Consider the following 27,299-nt stretch of genomic DNA (forward strand, 5'->3'; position numbering starts at 1 on the left):
TGACGAGAGAGGACAGTGGACTGAGGGAGAAAAAGGAGAAGAGCAGCAGATGGAGGTGGTGGGCAGGTGAGAAGGGACAAGAGGGGAGGTAGAATGAGAAATGAAAAAGAGAGAAGGGGGAGTGGGGAGAAATTACCAGAAGTCAGAGAAATTGATGTTCATGCCACCAAGTTTGGAAGCTACCCATACAGAATAAGAGGTGCTGTTCCTCCAACATGAAGGCAGCCTCATTGCGACCATGAACTCATGCCAGAATGGGAAAGGAAAACAGAATTAAAATGGGTGGCCAATGGGAAATACCACCTTTTGCGGTGGGTGGAAACATTGAGTGTGCTCTATTGAAGGAAAAAATAAGGCACAGCCACACGTGGCCCAGTCACACCCTTTATTTCACAAATGCCCATTATGCATCAAATGCTTTAAAAAGTGCTTAACTTTAAAAATCAGAAGCTCTATTCTGCCTTGCCATCTCTCAGCTGGGACAGTGTGGGCAGGAACCTGAAGGCCCTCAGGCAGAATTTCCACCATTAATTCTTCCTCTAATACTTCCGCGCAGGTTCAAAATTATTTTGTAGTATCACAGAATATTCTAAAACATTAAAACACCTTAGCACACAGCGATCCAGTCAAAGTATAAGGGGCGGGGAAGGATAAAAAAGAAACAAAACTTGGGCAAATTAGCTGCTTTTAAGCTGTGTGCTGTTACAAGGACACATCTGAACATGAAGGCTTAGGCATCGCAGCTGAACGAAACTCTAGTGATCGCCCGTCCACAGCACGGACGCCAGCTTGTCCTCCATTACAGTCTTAGCTCAATGAGGAGAAATCGCGAGAGCTGCCCCCTTTGGCCAGTGCACAGCAAGGAGATGTCTCTCAACTCAACCTGCTGGTAGCAATGAGTGGGACTACACTCCCAGTCAGCAGGAGACAGAACATAGCAATGTTCAAATGAAGAGAGAAGGATACAGTGAAGGGTCTGGACTCTAAAATATATTGCTTAACAGGCTCACAGACTTAAAATGATAAATACTCCTGATTAAACAGACTCTGATCTTTGCTACCTCGAACAGTGATTTACGGGACAGTCAGGTGTTTGAGGTCACTGTAGCTGCACAACTGGCTCTGGTTGCTTCTCCACAGGGTGCTGGGCAGGTGGCGCCGGTCGGTTTTCTCTGTTGTCCGGTGGCGGTGGCTGGTCACCCTGGTGGTCAGGCGCATGGTCGAGCCTCTCCACCTCAGGCTGTACCTGTGCTGGTTCGTTGACTGGAGCTCGGACATCTGAAAGATCCATAGATGCAACAAGCTTACTCAAAGCAAGATGGCGCGGCGCTGAAAGGATTCTGCTGTGGGGTCGGGCCCCACTCCTGCTGGTGATATCGTGGAAATATATCTGTAACTCTGAAGTCTTGTGCATTTGTAACTTTTGTAAGATGTAATGTGAACAAAATGGAGACTATGAAATTTCAAGGTGCTTTGCTGATTTGAAAGGGAGTTTGAGTGTTTCATGGGAGAAGGCTGTTTTTTTTAAAAAAAAGTGACAGATGATTCCTTTTATGGCCAGAGGGGATGTTTTGATAACGGAGGTAAACAGGATAGAGCTTCTAAAGAACAAATGTGAAAACGATGTAAAGATAATGGAGGGATGTAATAATATGGAATGGAGCAACCTAATTACAGTTCTCTTGTAAATAAAAATGTAAAAAAATGTTTTGGTTGAAACAAGATTTTTCCCCCAGACGAAACTTGGCTAGAAATATACCTTCCCTTGCAAGTAAAATCATAAATGCATTAATAATGTGATCCAGTCTGAATTTGTTGTAGTCTGTTTCTGTGTATTAGAAGATCTAGTTGAATGGTACATGACATTACTGAGCACTAAACCTTGATAGATCCAAATGCTTTTGTATGCCAAAGGTTCTTTGCAAGTCAAGAATGAGGCATGAAACTCGCTGCTGATGAGTTTACTAAGAGATATAAAAGTGAAGAATAGGAAGAAGCAAAAGACAAAGATTTCCGCTGCTGTCTGTAAGGAGTTTATACATTCCTCCCATGACACAGTGGGTTTCCTCCCACAGTCCAAGGACATACTGACTGGTAGGTTAATTGGTCATTGTAAATTGTCCTGTGATTAGGCTAGGGTTAAAATTGGGGGGGGGGGGGGATGCTGGGCAGTATAGCGCAGCAAGAAGGGGCAGAAGGGTTATTCCACACTATATCCCCACAAACTAATAAATAATTAATGAAGAGACAACCAAAAACAGGGCAGTCTTCCCATACCAGACTACTGATAAGAGATTCCAATGGTAACAATTAACCAATAAGATAGCTAGATTCAAGTAATGTGACAGCAGCCACTGAAACCAAAAACAGAGGTGACTACAACCTCTGGAAAACTCACAGAACAATCGCATGTAAATCGGTGATTATATAAACAAACATACAAGTTAAACTCCAGGAAAAATAACAACTCTGCACCCCAATCCAACAACCTTTATGTTCACAATAGAAATCAGAACTGTTCAGAAAAAGGTTTAGTATCACTGACATATGCTGTGACATTTGTTAATTTTGTGGCAGCAGGTTCAATACAATACATAATAGAAAAATCTGAATTTAAAAAGTATATATATAAATAAAATAGCTAAATTAAATAAGTAGTGCAAAAATAGAAATAATGAGATAGTATTAATAGGTTCAATGTCCATTCCGAAATTGGATGGCAGAGGGGAAAAACACTGTTCCTGAATCATTGAGTGTGTGCCTTCAGGCTTCTGTATCTCCTTCCTGATTGTGGCACTGGTGTGTGTTCTGTTGTCTTACCCTTTCTGAAGTCAACAATCATTGCTTTGGTCTTACGCACGTTGAGTGCAAAGTTGCTGCTGTGACACCACTCAACTAACTGGTACATCTTGTTCCTGTACACCCTCTCGTCTCCATCTGAAATTCTGCCAACACTTCTTGTATCATCAGCAAATTTATAGGTGGCATTTGAGCTGTACCTAGCCACAGTCATGGGTGCAGACAGAGTAGAGCTGGGGGCTAAGCAAAGCTGAGGTGCGCTAGTGTGAATGCCAGTGAAGTGGAGATGTTATTTCCAATCCGCACAGACTGTGGTCTTCCGGTTTGGAATTTGAGGATCCAGTTGCTGTGGTCCATGTGGTCTGACACCGACACTCTGGGCCCAATGACCCTCTGTGCACTCAGTTTCCAAGGTAAGAAAGATCCTGGCCAGATCCAATGTGACCTACAACCACTAATAATTGCATGTGTTATTAAAAAATTCGCAATTGATCATTAAATGATCATGGATTTGTGGTTATTGCCGACCTCAAGCCACCCAGGTGGTTGGCTGTATCATTTCAGAGGGCAGTTAATAGTTGCCCAAGTAACAATAAGGCCACAGAAGATTAAAAATACTAACTTTGTGTCACATGTACACAATCAGTAAGGATTTGGCTGGGGCAGCCTGCAAGAGACGGCACACTTCTGGTGCCAAGCATGTCTGCAACGGACTAACCCTAATTGGCATGTCTGTGGAATGCGGGAGGAAACCACACGGTCATGGTGAGAAGGTAGGGACTCTTCACAGACACTGTTGGGAATTGAACACTGCTGCACTAGGTGAGCATCCGCTGTGACAGTATTCAGTTTTACACACTACCATCCTGCACAGAGAAGGCTTTCAACTCCAAGGTATCAAAACTGCAGGACAGGCAACGTCCTTTTAAAAGGTTGAATGCAGGCGACAAAGATACCGACTGCTTGCTCCTTGCTCAGTTTCAAAGATCTCCTGCGTGTGTTTAGCCTCGCCATTGGATCTCCTTACCTGAGGGTGCGTCAGCTGGCTGGAATTTCAGTTCTCCTCCTGGGCCAGAAAGGGGGGCTTTGCCTTTCTGCTGGAATTTCTTCTGCTCCATCTGCTGCAGGGCCTAGAACAAGGAGGAGGCAGTCAGGGAAGAGCTGAGTACGTGAAGCAGCAACTGCCATCTCATTTGGAATGGTTGCCATGTCGCCACATTTGGTCAGCAGAAGGACAAATGGTCCTGAGCTCAGTGACCAACCAGTAACACACAAACCAACCGCTGGAGGAACTCAGCAAGTCGGGCAGCGTCTATGGAGGGGAATAAATAGCCTATGTTTCCGGCTGAAACATCAAAACCGGAAAGGAAGGGGACAGAAGCCAGGATGAGCAGGTGGGGGGTGATAGTGAGGGAGGGAGGGGGCAATGATGCGAGAAGCTGAGAGGCAGGTGGCAGAGGTATTGGGCTGAGGAAGTAGGAATCCGATAGGAGCAAAGGGAAGGAGGTGAGGAACCAAGGGAGGGTGAGGAGCTGGTCAAACTGCTGTGATCTGGAGCTGGCTCAGTATCTGCCAAGCAGTGGAATGGATCCCCCTGATCCGGAGCTGGCTCAGTGCCCACCCCAAACTGTGGAATGGATTCCCGGGATCCGGAGCTGGCTCAGTATCCACCAAGCAGTGGAAGGGACTCCTGGGATCCGGAGCTAGATCAGTATCAGCAAAGCAGAGGTCTGAATGCTGGCAAATACTAAGAGGCAGCAACCTCAGAAGTAACAAATACTAATCCTACTTCAGCCCCGTCAACCTTTCCAGATTCTATTGATCATCTCACCAGAGGGAACTTGCAGTGGTGACCATCACTTTGGCAATGCTCTTTGCACTACCATCTCTGTACAATTCTGTTGTTTTATGCTCAACACTATTATTGTGTTTACTACCACAGAGAGGTTTTGAACTGTGAGCTTTGCGCAAGCACCCTGGTACTTACGACAAAACCAACTCAAATCAATTAACCCCCCAGCTCACACGTACTTCCTCTAAAAGGACCACAACCTTGTCATTGGGTTTGGAGGCTTGTGTGCCTCAACGACACAGAGAGCCATGTCGGCTGGAGTCGGGGCCTTGAGCTTTGGCTCGTGGTCGGGTCATCAATGCCAAACAGGTCAAAGGGTAAGAGTGGTCCGCCAGGCTCAGGGGTCTCAGCTCAGGTCTGGTCAAATAAAACCGTTACAGAAATGACAATGGAGAATCTTTCTACATCTGAGCATGACGGTATTCCCGAGTCTCCGCCCAGGACTCGCTCGACTGACATTAGTGAAAACCGAGAGGAAGCTATTGACATGATGAATGAAGCCAAAGATGGAGGACCTCCATTGCTGCCTTAAACACCAGTGAGTAACGGGCAGTAAGTTGCACATATATGGGATGCTGGGGGAGAAGAAAAAAAAAACGGGAACAATTAGAGGGAAGGGGCAAAATCCACTCAAATAGCACCAGAGGTGAGGATGGAACCTGACCCAGCTGCCCCTGAGCGACGGCCTGTTTCCACCCTCACACCGGGTCTCTGTGCGACGGCAGGGTGGCTGGCCCAGAGTGTTTAGTGGTGGCTGTCACCTGTTGATATTCTTTCTTCTGGACGTCCAGCTCGTTTTGCCTCCGCAGCAGTTCCTCGTGCTCCTTCCTCAGCTCCTCCGCCCTTTGGGAGATCTGAGCCTCCTGCTCGGCCAGCTCGCGCTCGTACTGACGCAGCTCCTCCTCCGTGTAGATCTGCGTCTCGTCCAGCGTCTGCTCCGTAACAAGGCAGGAAGAGGTTCACTGGGCAGGTAGCACGTATTGGTTTTCACTCACCCATCGACCCAACATCTCCTTAATCCAAAACAGAGTCATCCCCACTCCCACCAACCTGCTCACCAACACTCCCAACTGATCAATATTAATAGTTTGAATTTATTGTTATTTGTTTGCCACCCAGAGAAACGATGGGATAGATTTTCATTCCTATTTACTGCTGAATGGATTTCCCAAAGACTTCTGCTCTAATGAAAGCATGACCTTCATCGCAACACGCACAAACTGCAGGAGGACCTCAGCACACCAGGCAGCATCTATGGAAAAAGTACAATAGTCTGTATTTTTTAAAATAGATGCCGCCTGGCCTGCTGAGTTACTCCAACATCTTGCGTGCGTTGCTCGGATTTCCAGCATCTGCAGATTGACTGCTGTTTATGACATTCACAACAGCTGGTTCATCTGCTTCATACTGGCTCCCTCCCAGGCACTGAGGTCAAAGCTGACCCTGGTTTAGCTCCACACCATATTGGATCAATCCCCCAGCTGTTCGCTTCTGAGTCAGGGGAGTTAATGCTCTGCAGCTGCAAGACAGCTGACAACTGGGGCTATCAGGGAGGCTACTGTGATTGCCGTGGACCCATTGGGCCAAAAGGCCCGTTTCCACGCTGTGTAACGCAACTTGCAGGTTGAGTCAGTGGTGAGGAAGGCAAACGCAATTTTAGAGAGCTTGAATACAAGAGCTGGGATGTGAGGCAGTGGTGAGGCCTCACCTTGAGTGCTGTGAACAGTTTTCGGCTCCTCATCGAAGAAAAGATAAGCTGGCATTGCAGAGTGCCCAGGGGAGGTTCACAAGGATGATTCCAGGAATGAAAGAGTTATCAAATGAGGAATGTTTGATGCCTCTGGGGCTGTACTCACTGGAACTTAGAAGGATTTTGGGGAGGGGGGGGGGGGTGGAATCTCACTGAAAACTTTCACATATTGAAAGGCCTAGACCGGGGGTCGGCAACCCGCGGCTCCGGAGCCACATGTGGCCCTTTTACGTCTGTGCTGCGGCTCCCTGTTGCTTTGGGAAATAATTGGTTGTGGTGACCCTTTTCCTGGCACATCCGAACCTGCTCACAATTAGATAGCCTACGGGGGTTTGCGAGCACAGAGCTTTGGAGCCTCTGCGCCATGGGGGGCAGGTTGAGGGAGGCTTAAAAGTGAGGCTGAAGATTTTGAATAAAGTTTTTTCCTTCGCCTGCAGTTACCGACTCCGTGTCGTAATTTTAGCGCTGTGTGTAGCACACCGCTACATGGTCAGTATTTAATTAAAATGTATTTTATGTTAGTTTGTTAGTTTTTGAAATGTAAATCTAAATTTGAAGATTATGGTGATCTTGTACAATCTAAATAAGACGTTGTGGCGACCCATTTCCTGACACATCCGAACCGGCTCACAATTAGCCAGCGTTCAGGCTAAGGGAGATAGCCTACGGGGGTTTGTGAGTACGTGTCTTTTGCAGCATCCGCGCCCATGGGCGGGGGGGTGGGTTGAGGGAGGCTTAAAAGCAAGGCTGTTTAGTTCGAATAAAGCTATCTTTGACTGCAGTTTACTGACTGCGTGTAGCACACCGCTACAACGTGATTTATCGCTGGCTGTCCAGAGGGGAGGTGCTGAAACGCTTTGTCGCGTGTCTGGAAGAAGTGAAAACTTTCCTGGGCAGCAAAGGGCTCAACTTTCCTGAGCTGGAACAGTCAGAGTGGCTGGAAAAGCTACACTTCATGGTAGACATGACAGCGCACCTGAACACGCTGAACACAGCTCTTCAACGGGGTAAGGACATACAGCCCTGCACATGTTGGAGGATGTTTTGGCTTTCGAGCGCAAGTTGACGTTGCTTGCCAGAGATTTACAGAAAGGCACATTGTCTCACTTCCCCAATTTGAGAGAGTTCAAACAAGGTCACGACATGATAAATTCGGAATATTTACATTCTGCAATCATCGCAATGCAAACATCGTTTGGGAAACGCTTCTGTGAGTTCAGAGAGGAAAAAAACACATTATCCTTCCCGGTCACTCCCCTAAGCATCGATCCATCCCTACTGAATACGACTGCATTGTCAGGTATGAGTCAACCTGACCAAGTATGATAAATATTTTAATTGCCTATTATTTTACGTATATTCATATGTTTTCATTGTTCAGTAAAATAGTCCTTTTATTTTTCAGGTTGACAGCTGGCTGACGTTATTTTTGGTTTGCTGCTGGCGGCAAATTTAAGATGGCGTTTTTCATAAATACAAGAAGGACTCAAATAGACGTTGAGTATTTTACTTAAAAGTAACCTTCAACCCAACGTCTTTTTTTTGGAGTTCAAAATGTTTTTGTTGCATGCAGAAATGTAATTTCGTTTTCTCTGCAGGAGTTCATCAATTTCATAAATGCAACACATTATAGTTTGTTTATACATAGCATAAAGGCAAAACAAAACGTTGTATGCAGTGTTATTTCATTTTAAATGTCAAACGGGTTTTGCGGCTCCCAGTGTTTTCTTTCCTGTGGGAAACGGGTCCAAGTGGCTCTTTCAGTGGTAAAGGTTGCTGACCCCTGGCCTAGACAGAGTAGATGTGGAAAAGATGTTTCCTATGGTGAGGGAGTCCAGGACAGAAGACACAGCCTCAGGATAGAGGGGCATCCATTTAGAGATGCGGAGAAATTTCTTTAGCCAGAGGGTGGTGAATTTGTTACCACAGGCAGCAGTGGAGTCTTGGTCGTTGGGTGTAATTAAGGCAGAAATTGATAGGTTCTTGATTGGACGTGGCATCAAAGGTTACGGGGAGAAGGCCGGGGAGTGGGGTTGAGGAGGGGAAAAAGGATCAGCCATGACTGAATGCTGGAGCCGAGTCAACGTGGCCCTGAATCAACCCCAGCCACTCTCTCAACCCATCTTCACTGAGTAAACGCAACACACAGCAGGATTACCGATCAGATGATCCCACCATTCCCCATTGCTTTGCCACCACAATGACACCACCCCCTTGTCCCTCCCTCCAGGTCAGTCACACACTGACCTCCCACTCCTCTGGCTCCAGGAACTCTTTCTTCTCTGTTGATTTCAGGAATTCATCCAGGGTGACCAACCGGTCTTTGTTGGTGTCAACCTGCCGAGCAAGAAAATAGTCAGAGGTGAAGAACTGTGCGGTTACACTGGTCCATTCTGGGGTCACCACTCCAAGGTTTTTAAAAGGCAGATCACAGTCAGGACATGGTTTCCCTGTGGGAAATCTGGTGGAGAAGCTACTTTTAAAATTGGCGCGCCTTCAACATTAGGAAAAACGACAGGGCGAGGAGGAGGCTGAGGGATACAAAGATTACCAAAACTGAGCAGTCTTCTGCACTTCAGTAACAATGAGAATACATTAGGAGGCTATAGATAAGTGGTGGATTGAGTAGAAGGGGCTTGCATTCTCTGGATTAGATGAATAAGACATAACCCAACTCCAGTATGTGCAGTTGACAGGGCCAGTGTTGATACCCCATCATCACTGCCTGGCAAGTCTAGAAGATTGAGGCAAGGGGAAACCAGCTTGCCCAGAATGCTATCTCTCAGAAACTAAGTCTAAGGGCTGTGGGTGTTCCGTTCTTAGCCTGAGATTTATAAATCTGTGTAGAATGAGGAATTACAGCATTTTCCGAACTCACTGATCCTAACTCAGACCAGGACAGCAAAAAGCATGGGGAATATCACTTCCTGGAAGCTGCTCTCCAAACCACATACCACCCTGACTCGGAAATGTGTCACCGTCCATGGTGGGACACCAGAAACCTGATTGGTTGAGGACCAACCAATCAGGAGAAACAGACGATGGGGGTATATACACCACTGGACTAAACATGCCTAACCATCATCCCTGATGAAGGCGGGGGGGGGGGGGGGGGGGGGATATCATCATCAAAACATCGGCTAAAATTGAAACCTGCATCCAGCTGGAAGCCCAAGAAGAGTTTATGCAGTATCACCGTCTGTCCCTTCACTGTCATTCCGTCAAAACCTCCCTGAGAACACTGTGGGGACACCTACACCTCAGGAACAGCAGCAGCTCACAGCCACCTTCCCAAGGGCACCCGAGGATGGACAATTAGATGCTGGCACAGCCTGCAAAGTCCATATCCATGAATAAAAACTTCAAAAATATAAAACTGGGTAAAGAGGATGCCAGAACTAGAATTAGCCACAATCTTTCCCAATAGTGGAGTGGGCCCCCTTCACGAAGAACTCATGTTTGATTTAGATCCCATCAAATTCACTTAATCATGATAAATGTAGGGTATATCCTCAAGGGACCAGACTCCTGTACTCTAGCAAAGGAGCGATTATAACATTATACTGGGTAAAAATTAGACAGTGAGGAGCAGTGCCAGATTTCATACCTCAGGCTTGGCTTCTGCTTTCCTCAGCCCAGGATGTTACCTACCTCGTTCATCACGTGCTCCCTCATCCGCAGCCGCTCCTCTTCCATCTCTATCATGTCGTCCTCCTCGTTCTTGGGATCGTAGACTTTCTCCAGCTTCATGTGCAGCGTAGGAAGAAGGCATGGTGGGTGATGTAAAAGGAAGTAATATTATTTTTTTTTTAAAAACAGGAATCTGATGCTCCATGCAACTGAGAGACGAATAGCTAAGACCTCTCACTTCAGCCACCTTCCTTCGGCCCCCAAAAACACTTTAAGAGCAAGTGAGGAGCACATTCTCTGACTGATGATCTGACGTCTATTAGGATTCCTGATAGTTGACCAATCCAACCGGAATTGCTGCCTATCCACGACAGGATTTACTTTTTAATTAAAACAGTGAGGTGAATGCCACCACCGATTCAATTGACCACTAGGTGGCGCTGCAGTTACATTACTGGGCATGTCTTCCAGAAGCCTGGACTGGTGATCCAGAGTTCAAATCCCACCAGGGTGCCAGGGAATTTATTTATTTATTGGAATACAACCTAGAGAAGACCCCTCTGGCCCTTCAAGCCTCACCGCCCAGCAACCCCACCCCCTCCTCGATTTAACTCTAGCCTAATCACAGGGTAATTTACAATGACCAATTAACCAACCAACCGGTTAATCTTTGGACAGAGTGAGGAAACCCATGCAGTCACAGGGAGAACGCACAAACCCCTCATAGGTCGCCTGTACTGTAAAGCGTTGTGCTAACCACTATGGTACCCTGAGCCCTAATTTAAATTCAGTTAATAATCTGGAGATTGGAGAATTGTGACATGGTCTCAAAACTACTAAACTGCCCCGGTTCACTAATACCGGGGAGGAAACCTGACGCCTTTACGCTGGCTGGACTGAGTGCGATGCCTGACACACTCTTTGTAGGGGCAGTGGAGGTATAATTTGTCCATCTGTGCTGATCACCCCATCCCTGACTAAGCTGTTCCACTGTGACCACGATCTGTTATGAGTCAACATGATGCTTTCAGATCAGGTCATGCATAGCACACACCTCTGCCGCACTGCTCAAGTGATTTTCTGGGGTTCAGGAGCAGTGACCCTTGTGCCTGTTCCATGTTCTGTTGCTGAGCAGCAGTGAACCATCTGATTGGCCTATCAGAGTTCTCTTTGGGAACTAGTTGACCTGATCAGCATTTCTGATCTGGCTATTGTTCACCATTGCACATTAAAAAAAATGTCACTGACTCTTCAATACCCTCTGAAATGGCTGAGCACGTCGCTCAGTTCAATTACAACTAAGGAGTGGCAAAGAGTTGCCAATGGTGCTCAGTTCACTAAAATGAACAGACATGCAAAAAAAATTGTGGAAAGACTCCGGGAAGTTGGAGGGGGCTGGCAAGCAAGTAGAGAGGCATGATGAAGTGCAGCGGTCCATCTGGAGAGGCATGCATCTTAGCTGTGGTCTCTCAAACCATGGTCCATAGGCCTCGACACACACTTCCTGAGTCACCCTCCACTCATCCTGTCAATGACTACAAGTCAGGAGACAAAGTTGTGAGAGGTGTGCAGTTCACACACAGGACTGGGGACACCACAGTCAACAGACAACGTCCTGGAGATCTTTAAACTCACCTCTTTTGTAAACAGAGCCTCAAGCTCTTGTTCATCCAACACACCGTCACCGTTTGTATCTGCAAAAGGAAAGGTTTGTTGAGATTCATGAGCAGAGCAGGCGGTGTTGGTCTAAAATGGGACGCAGGAGGGCTGGAGAAGCCATGGACAGAGGCAGGGCTTAGGGTGAGTATTAGGATAGGGAAGGAGGTAAGGGGGTGGGGGGGCTCACAGAAAGATTCTGGGAGATACAAGAGGGCCATTGGGAGAGGGTCTACACCAAAGTTCTGAGAGTATGGAAGGAGTAAAGGTCACAGTGAGGAAGAGTGATGGGGGGGGGGGGGGGGGAGGAGGAGGCTGCATAGTTAGATCCACGCAGGAGTGACAGAGAGGGGTACATGAATCGCCATAGAAGACTGGAAGTACAGAGCATTGGCTGGGAAGGAAGAGGTGGTTGGGATGAGCTGGGGAGGCCCGCAATGCTTACCGTGCAGCTTGAAGAAGGTCTTTGGATTGAACTCATTGGGGTCGAGGCCATCCGTTTCTTCCCACACCTCCTTCAGCTGGTCCCGGCTCCCCTGTCACACGGGCAAAAGCAGAGGTCAGAAGACAGTGTTCAAAGCTTCCTGCTAATCCTTCATTTCAAATCCCTGATCAGAGCAATCCCATCGGGACCCAGAAGGATGTGAACTGAGAAGTGTAGAAGGTATTGCATGTCAATGACTGAAGAACTTAAACTGAATATGAAGACGGCTTGCACAGATGCTCTGAATTAATCAGAAATTTTGAACACAAGAGCAGAAGCTGGGAATTACAATACTTCTGTTAATCATCTGATCACAAGCAAGGTTCTGGAAGGACTAAAGGATGACTCTCTCTCTCCCACCCAGGCGAAAGGTGTAAACCACCCCATTCCTGGCTACCGTTCACCCAACGCTCTCACCGGCACGTTGACTTTCGGATGTTCCTTGTGCTTCTGCTTCAGCTGCTGGAACCGGGCCTCCTCTGCTTTGCGCTTCTCCTCGTCCAGAGATTTAAGGTACTCCCGTCGCTCGTGCTCCTTCAACATCTCGTACCGCTTGAACTCGTCGTGGTGGGCTTGGTCGTAGTGCTCCAGATCCTTGGTGGCCTGCAGATCCAGAGCAGTACAACGTCACTGCACTATCGGCAGAGTATTGTCCGATGTCCCTGATCAAGGCCCATGACTAAAGTCACGGCCCATCCCTGCCCCGGTCACTGCACAGTCAGCAGAGTATTGTCCGATGTCCCTGCTAAAGGCCCACGACTAAAGTCACGGCCCATCCCTGCCCCGGTCACTGCACAGTCAGCACAGTATTGTCTGATGTCCCTGATCAAGGCCCACGACTAAAGTCACGGCCCATCCCTGCCCCAGTCACCGCACAGTCAGCAGAGTATTGTCCGATGTCCCTGATCAAAGCCCACGACTAAAGTCACAGCTCATCCCTGCCCCGGTCACTGCTTAACCCTGCCCCACTGATCCACAATCTCAGCCACACACAGATCACTGGAGGAACTCAGCAGGCCAGTCAGCATCAATGGAAAAGAGTAAACAGTCGATGTTTTGGGCTGAGACCTTTCATCAGGTTTGAGGGGGAAGGGCAGAGATGCCTGAATTAAACAGGGTGGAGGGAGGGGAAAGAGACTAGCTGGAAGATGATAGGTGAAGACAGGTGGGTGGGCAAGGTCAAGGCTGTTAGCAGAGGAGAGCAAACAATAGGTGAAAGGGAAGGAGGGGACCCAGGGGGTAGCAGTAGGCAGGTGAGAAGTAGTAAGAAGATCAGAGTGGGGAATGGAGGAAGGGGGAGAGGGGAGGGGGAAATTTTTCTTCACTGGAAGGAGAAATTGATATTCATACCATCAGGTTGGAATACAAGGCGTTGCTCCTCCACCCTGAGGGGTGGGCTCATCTTAGCACAGGGAAGGCCGTGGACCGACACGTCGGAACGAGAATGGGAACTGGAGTTAAAACGTTTGGCTACTGGGACATCCCACTTGAGACGGAGGTACCTAATGTCACTAAGCTGGGAAGAGTGCAGAGGAGACTTATGGCGATGCGGCCAGTACTCAACGCACGGAGTTATGGAGTGAGATTGAACAGGTTGGGACTGTTTTCATAAGTATAGAACGAGGGATGAACCTGTCAAAGTGCATAAAATAACGAGGGGCATAGATGAGCGAAAGCAGTCGGTGTTTTCCCCCTAGGGTAAGGGAAGCAAAAACCAGAGTGCGTAGGTTTAGGGTGAGAGAGGAGAGATTCAAGTAGGAACTTGAGCAACATCTTTTCCATCCAGAGGATGGCTGCTACACACAAGAAGCTTTCAGGGAAAGTAGTTGAGGGAGGCACATTAACATTTAAAATGTACTTGGACAGGAAAGGTTTAGATCAGGGGCTCCCAACCTTTTTTATGCCATGGACCAATACCATTAAGCCAGGGGTCCGTGGATACAGGTTGGGAATCCCTGGTTTAGATGGAAAAAGCCAAATGGAACCAGCTTAGATGGGAATCTTGGTCAGCGCGGGAAGTTGGGCTGAGGGGTTCATTTTCATGCCGTTCGACTGTCTCAGCCACTGCCATATTCCCAGCTCCGCAGTCACTTTCCCTTTCAGGATGCGGACTCTGGGCTGGGCACTGCTGCCAATGCTTTTCTCACTGGGATTGCCAACAGCAACAGAGCCCCCCTCACCCCCCAGGAACACTGCATACCGCTTGGATCAGCAGCTCCAGGTCGCGAGCCTCAAAGGTCTGGGCGTTCTTCGGGTCCAGATGTTCAATCTGCTTCAGCAGGTTTAGGTGATCAATCTGCACATCTGGCGGGAGGTGAGTGAATACAGAGACTGATAAGTCAGCCAGATTTAATTCCGTGTAACTTACTCACTCATTTACGGATTTTAAAAACAGGCAGTGGGTTACTGAGCTCTCAGAATTCACTCCCACCCGTGACCTGGTAAAGTGACCCCGTCCTCCCACCCTTACAGCAGCTAAACAATACTCCAGTTAATGAACAAAAAGGCCATTACTCTCTCCTTGCTCAGCGTCCATCTTCGCCTTGATTAGCATCCGCAGTCTGGACACCTCCTGCCGCTTTAACTCATCCAGCTTGGTTCGGATGTGGTGACTGACAAAATCCAGCTCTGTGCTCAGCTTTCCGCTCTGGAAGAGAGACCGGCTGCACTTCAGTGACAAGGGAATCATCACCCCCACCAACTGCTCGCACTTCACAGTCGGGCCCAACACCTTGCCCGCGGTTCCCTACCACCATTTCCCCTCCAACCTTAGTGCGCTGCCCAGATGGATATGACCCCATGTACTGGCCCAATATCCTGCTTCCAATTTCCCTGACTTCTACAGGACCCCAACACCTTGCCATACCGGCAGTCCTACCCCAACTCAAGAAGCCAACACTCTACCCACAGCTCCCCTTTCAAATACTGGGACACCGTCCAATGTCACATGACCCACTCGGTCTTGACATAGTGGTGTCAAGAAAACAGCCTCCCCCTCAATGTCAAAAAACAAAGGAACTGGTTGTGGACTACAGGAGAAATGGAGACAGGCTAACCCCTATTGACATCAATGGATCTGGGGGTTGAGAGGGTGAACACCTTCAAGTTCCTCGGTATACACATCACTGAGACCCTCACTTGGTCTGTATATACCGGCTGTGTGATGAAAAAAGCACAACAGCGTCTCTTTCACCTCAAACAATAGACAATAGGTGCAGAAGTAGACCATCCGGCCCTTCGAGCCTGCACTGCCATTTTGAGATCATGGCTGATCATCTACTATCAATACCCGGTTCCTGCCTTGTCCCCATATCCCTTGATTCCCCTATCCATAAGATACCTATCTAGCTCCTTCTTGAAAGCATCCAGAGAATTGGCCTCCACTACCTTCTGAGGCAGTGCATTCCACACCCCCACAACTCTCTGGGAGAAGAAGTTTTTCCTTAACTCTGTCCTAAATGACCTACCCCTTATTCTCAACCCATGCCCTCTGGTACTGGACTCTCCCAGCATCTGGAACATATTTCCTGCCTCTATCTTGTCCAATCCCTTAATAATCTTATATGTTTCAATCAGATCCCCTCAATCTCAAATAGGTGAAGTAGTTCGGCAAGAGTCCCCAAATCCTAAGGAGTTTCCACGGGGGCACAATTGAGGGCATCCTGACTGGCTGCATCACTGCCTGGTATGGGAACTGTACTTCCCTCAACTGCAGGACTCTGTGGAGAGTGGTGCAGACAGCCCAGTACATCTGTGGATTTGAACTTCCCAACATTCAGGACGTTTACAATGACAGGGGCATAAAAAAGGCCCAAAGGATCATTTGGGGACCAAACTCACCCCAACCAGTTGCTACCATCCAGCAAACGATACCGCAGCATTAAAGTCAGGACCAACAGGCTCCCGGACAGCTTCTTCCACCAGGCCATCAGACTGATTAAATCACACTGACAATTGTATTGCTATGCTATATCGACTGTCCTGCTGTACATCTTACTGTACACACTGCTTGTTAGAAGTTACTACAATTTGCATTTTTCACATTCAGGCAGAGACGCAACATCAACATTTTTTCTCCTCGTGTATGTGCAGGATGTAAGAAATAAAGTCAATTCAATTCAATGACCAATACCAAGACTCCCAGCCACAATACTCCAATGTAGATTTCCATGTGCAATTTTACCTTCATTTTCAGAATCCAAATTTCCCTGGGTGTGATTCTCCTTCTCCAACTCACCTTCATTGACCTTTTCCCTTCAATTCACCCATCCCTCAGGCGACTACACTGGATCCCAGGCCATTATCCCTGCCCTAATCAATACCTCGGCTCCCTGCTCCCTCCTGACCTGTTCTCAGATATCAGGGGTCCAAGTCCGCCTCCACCCCACTCACACGCTGATCCAGTTCACCCTCTGACTGACCTTAATATCTTCCACGTTGGCTGTCTGCAACTTCTCGCGGAAGTGGGCGTCGTTCTCCAGGACGTCAATCACTTCGCGGAGGTAGCGATCATAGTACAAGCCTGTGTCCTGCAACAGAGCAAGTGGATAATCAGATCACACTGCTGGATTAGAGCCAAGGGCACAACATGAAGTTAAGAAACCCTATCAGCAATATTTGTTGTTGATCGTGAAGTAGGTTATCATAGATTACAAGGAGATCTTGATGAGTTAGGCCAGTGGAACCAGGAATGGCAAATGGATTTCAATACAGGTGAGAATAAGGTGATATATTTTTTTTAAATTATTCACTTACGGGATGTGGGCATCGCCAGTTAAGCCAGCGTTTATTGCCCACCACTAGCTGCCCTTGAGAAGGTGGTGATGAACTGTCTTCTTGAACTACTGAGGTGTAGGGTACCACCTACAGTGCTGTTAGGGAGGGAATACCATGATTCTGACCCAGCAACAATGAAGGAACGGTGACCAAAACTAGAAGGCATAGATTAGGAGAAAGACTTAAGATGATCCTAAGGTGCAACTTCTTCATGCACTGGATGTCGAGTATGTTGAATGAACTGTCAGAGGAAGTGCTGAAACAGATACAACAGCATAATTTAAAAACTGCTTGGATAGGTATTCAGAGGGATGGGGCTTAGACAGATTTGGGCCAAACACAGGAAATTGGAACCTGTCTGGATTTGTGGCCTGCGTCCAACTGTAACTTTCTATGACGAATTCAGCTTTTTGAAGAGGTGACAAAACATGCTGAAGCTAGAACAATGGGTGTGGTGTACGGTATGTGGGTTTTGACGAGGTTCCCAACAGTAGGCTCATCCAGAACGTCATGAGACATGGCATGGAAACCTGGTTGTGTGGAATTGGAATTGGCTTCCTCACAGAAGGCAAAGGATGGTAACTAGTGGTGCTCCGCAGGGATCTGTTCTGGGACCCCTGCTCTTTGAGACTTTTGGATGATGAAGTGGAGAGGTGAGTTAATAAGCTTGACAATGGCTGGAGGTGTCGTGGAGAGCGTAGAAGGTTGTGATAGACAGGATGCAGAGTTGAGTAGGGAATTGGCAGATGGAGATCAAAACAGGAAAGTGTAAATTGACACACTTGGAAGACCAAACTTGAAGGCAGAATAAAATATTAATGGTAGGATTTTTAGCAGTGTAGAGGAACAGAGGGATCTCAAGGTCCATGTCCACAGATCCCTCAAAGTTGCCATGCAAGTTGATAGGGTGTTTAAAAAGGCGTATAGTCTGCTGGCCTACATTAAAAACATACAAAATCTACAGCACAACACAGGCCCTTCGGCCCACAAAGTTACAAAGTTGTGCTGAATGTTGTCCCTACCTTAGAAGTTACTAGGCTTACCAATAGCTGTCTATTTTTCTAAGCTCTGTGCACCTATCCAAAAGTCTCTTAAAACACCCTATCGTTTCTGCCTCCACCACCGTTGCCGGCAGCCCATTCCACACTCACCACTCTGAGTAAAAAAAAAACTTATCCCTGACATCTCCTCAGTACCTACTCCCCAGCACCTTAAACTTGTGTCCTCTTGTGGCAACCATTTCAGTCCTGGGAAAAAGCCTCTGACTACCCACATGATCAATGCCTCTCATCATTTTAAACACCTCTATTAGGTCACCTCTCATCCTCTGTTGCTCCAAGGAGAAAAGGCCAAGCTCACTCAACCTATTCTCATAAGGCATGCTCCCCAATCCAGGCAATATCCTTGTAAGATCTCCTCTGCACCCTTTCTATGGCTTCCACATCCTTCCTGTAGTGAGGTGACCAGAACTAAGCACAAGTGGGGTCTGACCAGGATCCTATATAGCTGCAACATTACCTCTTGGCTCCTAAATTCAATTCCACAATTGATGAAGGCCAATATATCGTACGCCTTTTTAACCATGGAGTCAACCTGCGCAGCTGCTTTGAGCATCCTATGGACTTGGACCCCAAGATCCCTCTGATCCACCACACTGCCAAGAGTCTTACCATTAATACTATATTCTGCCATCATATTTGACCTACCAAAAGGAACCACTTCACACTTATCTGGGTTGAACTGCATCTGCCACTTCTCAGCCCAGTTTTTCATCCTATCAATATCCCGCTGTAACCTCTGACAGCCTTCTACAATATCCAGAACATCCCCAACCTTTGTGTCATTAGCAAACTTACTAACCCATCCCTCCACTTCCTAATCCAGGTCATTTATAAAAATAACGAAGAGTAAGGGTCCCAGAACTGATCCCTGAGGCACCCCACTGGTGACCGACCTCCATGCAGAATATGACCCATCTACAACCACTCTTTGCCTTCTGTGGGCAAGCCAGTTCTGGATCCACAAAGCAATGTCCCCTTGGATCCCATGCCTCCTTACTTTCTCAATAAGCCTTGCATGGGGTACCTTATCAAATGCCATGCTGAAATACATATACACTACATCTACTGCTCTTCCTTCATCAAAGTGTTTAGCACATTCTCAAAAAAATTCAATGAGGCTCATAAGGCGCAACCTGCCCTTGACAAAGCCATGCTGACTATTCCTAATCATATTATACCTCTCCAAATGTTCATAAATGCTGCCTCTCAGGATTTTCTCCATCAATTTACCAACCACTAAGGAAAGACTCACTGGTCTATAATTACCTGGGCTATTTCTACTTAAAGGCTGATACTTACAGACTCTTAAATAGGCATGTGGATGCAAGGAAAATGTAGGATTATGGGCTGTGTAGGAGGGAAGGGTTGGCTTACAGAGCTCGGCACAACATGGTGAGCTTAAGAACTCACGCCATTTTCCATTTTGTTCACCTGGCCATTGACTGTGAATTCTGTGTCCTGTGAATCCAACTTTGAATGGAATCATGGTAATTTTGATATACACTTAGAAAAAAGGCGGCCCAGAACAACTTAAGAATGTGTCATGTTTATGGCAGCAGTGATTGTGGTGGAAGGGAAGAGACAGACAGAGTCAACATGTTGTGAGAAATCTTGTCCTCCCACTGGACTTCACCATCCCCATATAAAGGAACAGTGAGCCGTGTATCAAATTCTAAAGATAACTCTACGTTAATTGGCACAGGTGATGACGCAGTGAGATAAGAAGAGTCAAACAACAGGCCAAACTACAGTAGATCAGTGTCTATGCAGGAACATCCTCTTCATTCCATCCTGTTAAAACTCTCGTATGATTCAATTACTGCCCCACTTTTCTAAGTTCCAGTAGATACCAAGCTAACCTGTCCAATTTTTCCTTAGAAAACAACTCATTCATTTCAGGAATGGGTATTGTAAACCTTCTCGGATTTCTGCATGAAGGGTCTTGACCTGAAACACTGATAGTCCACTTCCTTTCACCGATGCTGCCTGACCCACTGAGTTACTCCTTCAGAGCGCTTGTACGCTCCAGGTGCCACCATCTGCATCCTCTCATGCCTCCATACCTTCAACAACTTTATCCAAGTTATTCGTATGAACTATCAAAAGTTGAGGCCTCAGCACAAATTCCTGGGGCACAGCGCTGGTTAGATTTTGCCAATCGGCAAAAGGTCAATTATGCATACAGTGTTCCCTGTTAGCCAGCCAATCATCCCCGTTAGGTTCCATTCGCACACCACGAGTGCTTTTGCACAGTAGTGCATTTGTCAATGTGGAGCAGAGAGAGAGTTTGTAAATCTGGTGGGTGTTGGGAATGGCGAGGGTGGAGTGCTGCGGAAGGGGAGTGGGACAGGTGTGGAGAAGGAGTGCTGGGGGCGGGGATAATACGAGTGCAGACTCACCCAGGCCAGTAGACATCAGGCAAAGTCACCTGATACCAAACAATTGTTTTTTTGATCATTACAGAATGTCTCTCTGGTGCTTCCTGCTCCCTCCCCTCTCCTTTTCCCCAACCATGATTTCCCTCTCCCTGCCCCCTTCCTACTCTCAGTCCACAATACCCATACCAGTATCAGGTTTATCATCACGTCATGAAACGTGTTTCTTTCTGTAGCAGCAGTACAGTGCAATACATAAAATTACTGCAATATTGTGCAAAAGTCTTAGGCACCCTAGTTACATATGTGCCCAAAATCCTGCTGACTTTGCTTGATTACCTTGAACTTTACATGTTCCTGCCATAACCTCTTTAAAAAGTGTCTAAACTTTACCCTGTGATACACATTAAGCTAACTGGCCTGTACTCCCCTGTTTTACTCTCTCTCCCTTAGAATTAAGTGACTGTGCTTGCTACTTCCCAATCTAATGAGCTTTTGCTGATTCTAGGAAAATTAAAACCAACCTGTCTATTAGCTACAAACAAGAGAAAATCTGCAGATGCTGGAAATTCAAGAAACACACACAAAATGCTGGAGGAACTCAGCAGGCCAGGCAGCATCAATGGAAAAAGAGTACGGTTGACATTTTGGGCCAAAACCCTTCGGCAGGACTGGAGAAAGAAAGTAGAGGAGTATGCAGGTTTAAAAGGCAGGGGAGGGGGGAGAGACAGGGAAACACAAGGTGATACGTGAAACCTGAAGGGGTACGGATGAAGTAAAGAGCTGGGAAGTTGATTGGTGAAAGAGATACAGGGCTGGAGAAGGGGGAATCTGATTGAAGAGGACAGAAGGCCGTGGAAGAAAGAAAAGGGGGAGGAGCTCCAGAGGAAGATGATGGGAGACAAGATAAGGTGTGGGGGGTATTACAAAGTAAAAGTTCAAGAAATCGATGTTATTACCATCAGGTTGGAGGCTACCCAGACATTACATAACATTATATTTGAGGTGTTGTTCCTCCAGCCTACGTGTGGCCTTTCACGACGGTAGAGGAATAGGAATGGGAAGTGGAATTAAAATGGGTGGTCACTGGGAGATCTCACTTTTCCTGACTGATGGAGTGTAGGTGCTTGGCGAAGTGGTGTCCCAATCTATGTTGGAGGCCACACCGGGAGCACTGAACACAGTATATGATGCCCCCAGCAGACTCACAGGTGAAGTCTGTCTACTAGCCAATTTTTAAAAAATATTTAAGGCATTAAGATAAGGATGGCAGGGATGCAGGCTTGTAGGCTTGCAGCTCCAGCAATTTGCTCACTGCCATTTGACAATTTCCTCAGTTTTTACCTCCTTTCCAACTGCTGACTACAGCTCTTTCTGAGATTAGTGTTTACTCTCTAAAGCGGGGGTTGCCAAGCCTTTTTTATGCCATGGATCAAGACCATTAAGAAAGGGATCCGTGGATCTCGCATTCTGACCCCTGTTCTAGAGTGATGAATGCAAAAACGCCCTTTCATCTGGCATCTTTTTTATTTATTGAGATACAGCACGGAGCAGGCCTTTCCAACCACACCCCCCAGCAATCCCCTGATCTAACCCCTAGCCTACTCTCGGGACCAATTTACCCACCAACCGGTAGGTCTTTGGACTGAGGGAGGAAACCGGAGCACCCGGAGGAAACCCACACGGGCACCTGGAAAACAAACAAACTCCTTACAGGCAGCAGCGGGAATTGAACCCGGGTCGCCTGTTACGTAAAACAATGTGCTAACCACTAGGCTACTGTGCTGTCCCTCTTGTTGTTTTCCATTAACAATTGTTCAGACTCACTCTCTTTAGGACCAAATTTAAAGATCTACAGAAACCCTTAATAACCATTTACAAGCATGTTTTGCTGTCTTCCCTTTTCTACTCCTGGTCCACCACCTGCCTCTGCACAAACTTTTCAAAGTTTTAAACTACCTGGAACATTTCCAGATAATGACAGTGGGTCCTCCCCGGCATATTCTTTGTCATTAGAAAGTATATACTGTACATTATGAAAATCCTCGCTGTGCCAAGTGGTTCCTTGCCGTTATTATTTCTCATCTCCTCACAAACCACTTCTTCTTCTGGTTTCCTGAAGTTGGATTATCACCCTCTACTGCCCTAGGAAGTTTACTACTGCGCAAAGCCACTCCTCTCCTGTATCTTTGCTTCACAGCCTTATATGTCAATGTTCAATATCCTGCAGCCACGTCTCTGTACTGGCTATCAGATTAGAATTATTTTTAGTTATACTTGGGTAACTAAGCTGTATCTGTTTTGTTCCAAATGTTACATCAATTTCAAAACTTTAAAAAAAAACCTTTAGCCTTGTCTTTTGTCTAGCTCTTCCTGTCGCAATCTGTCATTTCCTCTTATAATGTCTTTCTCTCCAGCCACGTCACTATTCCAACAGCAAATATTTGCTTAAGAGTTCAAAGATGATCAGTAAAACACTCAAAGTAAATATTGGTGAAACACATTTTAGTTTTACATCTGGAATGGTCTGGCTGAGATTGCACTACTTGTATGTATAATCTATATTTTCATTTATATTTATCATTATTATTGTTATGAGCAGAGAGACAACATCTGCCGGAAGTAAATTCCTTGTATGTGCACAGGTACTTGGCGATTAAAGTCTGATTCTGATTTAATCAGACAATGTGTACGATACACAACCCGAAATTCTTACTCTTCACAGACATCCAGAAGAAAACAGAATAGATGACAGTAATAAAACGTTAGAACCCAAAGCACAAGCAGCAAAACTTCAGCGCTCTCCCTCACTGTCTTATTTCAGCAAACAGCATCAGCACCCACCCAGCAAGCAATAGCTAAGTCCCCAAAGGGAGACCGTGATTTGTAGTACAACAATAACTAATCGCTTAACCAATAATTCGACATGCCGCAGGCACTCTCTCTTACTCTACTAAAGGGGCAGAGGGATGTCACACAGCGAGAGGGTGAAATGAACCAAATGTCTAATAACAGTGCAGAAAGAGGTGGAAGTACATGAACAACACAATGAAGACACGTAAGACTGCAGATCTTCTCTCGGCGTGTGGTGGAGAGTATATTGACGGGCTGAATCACAGCCTGGTATGGAAACACCAATGCCCTCGAACAGAAAATTCTACAAACAGTAGTGGTTTGTAAACATGAGAAAATCTCCAGAGCAACACACAAGAAATGCTGGAGCAACTCAGCAGGTCAGGCAGCATCTATGCAAATGAATAAACAGTTGACGTTTTGGGCTGAGATCCTTCTTCAGGACTGAGAAAGCAGTGGAGAGGGTCCAGTCCATCACAGGTAAAGCCATTCTCACCAGACTCTTGAACCAAAGGGAATAACTTCACTCAAATTCATTTGCCCCATCATTGAAATACTCCCACAACCTATGGACTCACTTTCAAGGACTCTTCATTCCACATTTGTAAAATTATATTTATTTATTAATACTTTCATTTTTTTTATTTGCACAATGTGGTGAATTACATATACCTGTCTGGACACGCCCCTCTGCTGACTGCTCCTGTGGCTCCTCCCACAGACCCCTGTATAAAGGCACTGCTCCTCCCTCAATCTCCAGGATGTCGTGTGGTGGTCTCTTGCTGCTAATCGTGGTCTCTTGCAGCTAATTAAAGCCTAACATTCGCCTCCCGTCTCCGAGAGTTATTGATGGTGCATCACACAGTTTGTTGTCTTTTACACACTGGTTGAACACCCAAATCAGTGCGGTCTTTTATTGACTGTGTTATGGTTCCAAGGCTGTCAAGCCGAGGAGTGGTAGTGGGAAGAAGCTCCCACTACCAAGAAGAGCTCCTCACGGCATTCACCTCAAATTGCCTCTGACAACCAAGTCCAACTCCTGGCCTTCTCGTGTGACTTAGCCTCTAAGCCCGGCGGAGCTGTGTCTACTGACTGGAGAAGGGGAGAAGGTGGGTCCTGGCGCCTTAAAACCAGTGCTTCGGGTAGATGGAGCTCGTCAGCCTGGGAAGGCAGTCCATCCAAGAGAGGGAAAACTCTGATTTCAAACCCCCTCTGCCTTGTGGCCATACCCACTCATGGGAAAGGCTTCGGGAGTAAACCCTGAGGACAAATCCGGAGCTGGAGTCCCTAAGGCAGTCCAACGTTGCCTTCAATCTCATTCTGGCAACTCCTGCGACGTCACCGGTGCCGAGCTGTATCGGCCCTTGCCCTTCCCTTGGGCAACAACGGTGGCGTGGAGAGGGGAGACTTGCTGTATGGGCAACTGCCGGTCTTCCATACAAACCTGCCCAGACCTGCACCCTGGAAACCAATCCAGGCACAGATGCATGGTCTCGTGAGACTAACCGATGCACCACCATGGTTATAATTCTATTATGGTTTCATTCAACATGCCCACTAGAAAATAAAGCTCAGGTTTGCATATGGTGACAAATGTGCACTTTGATGAGAAATTTACTTTCTACTTCGGAACAAAAAAGATGTGCTTTATTTGTCACACACAACATGGAAACACACAGTGAAATCAGTCGTTTTCCGACAATTCAAATCAGCGAGGTTTGTGCAGGGGACTCCTCACGTTCTTCTGCCAGCACACCTACAACTCACTAACATTATACCGTACGTGGCCATGGGGAGAATGTCTAAAGTCCTTGCACACTGTGGGTGGGAATTGAACTCTGATCTGGCGCTGTAATGGATGCACTCACTGCTGGACGAACTCAGTGGCTCATCTCCACGGACAGATGGACGGTCAATGTTTTGGGCTGAGACCTACATCAGAATCATTCAATGTTGGATGCTACCCAGATTAGGCTGTAGCTCAACAGTGGATGGTGCGCTGTCAAGAATCTAGTTTTCATCCCAATCTAAGGTGCTAAATGTGTAGAGTTTACACGTTAGTATAATCGCACATCTCCTGACAAAATGAATCAAAGGGGAGCTGATAAGGACATATGAAGGGAAACAATTTTACAGGAATGAGGAATAGGAACAGGGACATTGGACTTCTGGGAGCCAGCAAATACCTGATAGGTTGAATAGCGTCTTTCTGAATAATTTTTCAATACACCTGTCACATATGTTAGGCTAGCTGACAGAACAATTCAAATTTTAACCAGGTAAAACACTGACAGTCACTGGAAGCAAATAGCTGACTGAACACAATCATACACCCACCGGTGACTCCGGTTTGATCTGCTTCTCATCTGTTTTCTTTGACCTGTCGATGGGCACTGCCACCACCGACACGATGAGGCCAGCAATGAGGCACCAGAGCTCCATCAGTTATTCAGCAAACGGTTACCTGGGTTAAAAGAGAAAGAGATCAGGTTACGTCACTTCACTGCCTACAATTCCTCAGCAGACATCTCTTCCCTCAGAGATACAGCTTCTTCTGAAGCGCCAGAGTTTAGGATAGGCGGCGGATAGTGCAGTGTCCGGGGGTTTGGGCCAGATGGGGGGCAGGGGGATAGCACCCAGGCGGGGTATATGCCGAGGGAGAGTGGTAACCCCAGTGACCACTCCACAACTTTCTGAGCACCCAGTGGAGTTGGTGCGCTCTCTTCGCGTCCTGGGAGCGGATAATGCCCCGTCTCTTCGGCCCACTGCACCTGCGCGGGGCCAATGTCGGCCCTCTCCACCGGGGGCAAGTGCCGGCTGAGTTCACTCCGCTCACCGGGCCCCTCCGTCTCACCTCTCTCGACCCTCGGACTCCGGACCCCGATTTCTTCCTCCTTCTCTCAGCTCCCGACTTCGGACCGTCCCGTTACCGTTCCCCGGACTCCGCACTCCGCACTCCGCACTCAGCCTCCGACGCTGACGCTCCAATGCAGACGTCATCACGCCGTCGCCAACGCGCTCTTCCACGTCATACGTCGGCAGAGCGACTAACTCACTCTTTCCCCATGCATACGTCAGAGGGGGCGTTACCGGGGACTTGATTGACATTGACTGCGTAACCTACTCTTTCCCACGTTATACGTCAGGAGGGGCGTTACCTGAGACGTGCCTCTGTAGTAAGATGTTAAAAAGAATTACGGAGGCAAAGAGGTGTCACGTGTTATGTCTTGCAAGATTAAGGAAAATTCAAAGTTTTTAAATAAGTATATTGCCGAAAAAAATAGGGAAAGTAGGGCCCATTAGTGAGAGTAGGGGAAACCTCTGCATGAAGCTAGAAAGTAGGATTGAAGTTTTAAACAAGTACAACAAACTTTGGTATTCACTCAGAAATGGGCTCTATAGTTGGAGAATTCAACAAGGAGAAAGGTAAAATTTTTGAGCAAGTTTCCAAAAATAAAGCAGGTGAATAACTCCTAAGTGGGGTTAGTTTTTATAGATCCCAGGGAAGGTTTAGATTGATCTTCCCAACAGCATTGAGCACATCAACACGAAACCCTGTGGTAGGTAAGAAGCATCCATCATCAGAGATCTTCAACATCCAAGTCATGCTTTTTCCTTACTGTCGCCATCAGGTAGAAGGTACAGGAGCCTCAGGGCTCACACCAACAGGTTCAAGAACAGTTTTAACCCCTCAACCATCAGACTTTTGAACAAAAGTGGATAACTACACTCACTTGCCCATCCATTGAGATGTTTCCACAACTAGTGATCTCACTTTAAGGACTCTATCTTGTTATCTCATGTTCTTGGTACTTAATGCTGTTCATTTATATTTGCATTTGCAAAGTTTGTTGGCTTCCACAGTCTACTTGATCTTTCATTGATTCTGTTATAGCTACTATTCTATAGATTTGCTGAGTATGCCCACATGAAAATGAGTCTTGGGGTTGTATATGGTGACACAGATGTACTTTGATAATAAAATTTACTTTGAACTTGTTTTGAAGAAAGTTTACTTTTGAAATAAGAAAAGGATGCAATTGCAGGAGATCTGGCTGTGATT

The 27,299-nt window shown here is 46.8% G+C and overlaps 1 protein-coding gene across 1 annotated transcript; it reads right to left on the reverse strand.

The window, feature by feature from the left end:
• Window positions 1-371: 371 nt before the first annotated feature.
• Window positions 372-26,194, reverse strand: LOC132383005 (nucleobindin-2-like). Its single transcript, XM_059953674.1, has 13 exons — window positions 26,091-26,194; window positions 25,574-25,700; window positions 16,593-16,700; window positions 14,686-14,818; window positions 14,372-14,475; window positions 12,589-12,774; window positions 12,133-12,223; window positions 11,667-11,725; window positions 10,053-10,145; window positions 8,649-8,738; window positions 5,413-5,583; window positions 3,827-3,929; window positions 372-1,278 (listed from the first exon to the last, which is right to left on the reverse strand). Exons 2-13 carry the CDS (start codon window positions 25,676-25,678, stop codon window positions 1,100-1,102), a joined length of 1,422 nt encoding a protein of 473 aa, XP_059809657.1. The 5' UTR covers window positions 25,679-25,700; window positions 26,091-26,194; the 3' UTR covers window positions 372-1,099.
• Between the last annotated feature and the right edge of the window lie 1,105 nt (window positions 26,195-27,299).

Source organism: Hypanus sabinus, chromosome 29, assembly GCF_030144855.1.
Source record: "Hypanus sabinus isolate sHypSab1 chromosome 29, sHypSab1.hap1, whole genome shotgun sequence".
NCBI classification, from domain to species: domain Eukaryota; kingdom Metazoa; phylum Chordata; class Chondrichthyes; order Myliobatiformes; family Dasyatidae; genus Hypanus; species Hypanus sabinus.

What these genes read in the sequence shown, in the direction of transcription:
- LOC132383005 (XM_059953674.1), bottom strand. Translation starts at nt 25,678, where the DNA reads ATGGAGCTCTGGTGCCTCATTGCTGGCCTCATCGTGTCGGTGGTGGCA. An exon ending in TGGAGCTGCTGATCCAAGCG is followed by an intron (nt 12,775 to 14,371) that starts GTATGCAGTGTT and finishes CTGGATCTGCAG; the next exon opens with GCCACCAAGGATCTGGAGCA. An exon ending in AGGCTCTGTTTACAAAAGAG is followed by an intron (nt 10,146 to 11,666) that starts GTGAGTTTAAAG and finishes CTGCACATGAAG; the next exon opens with CTGGAGAAAGTCTACGATCC.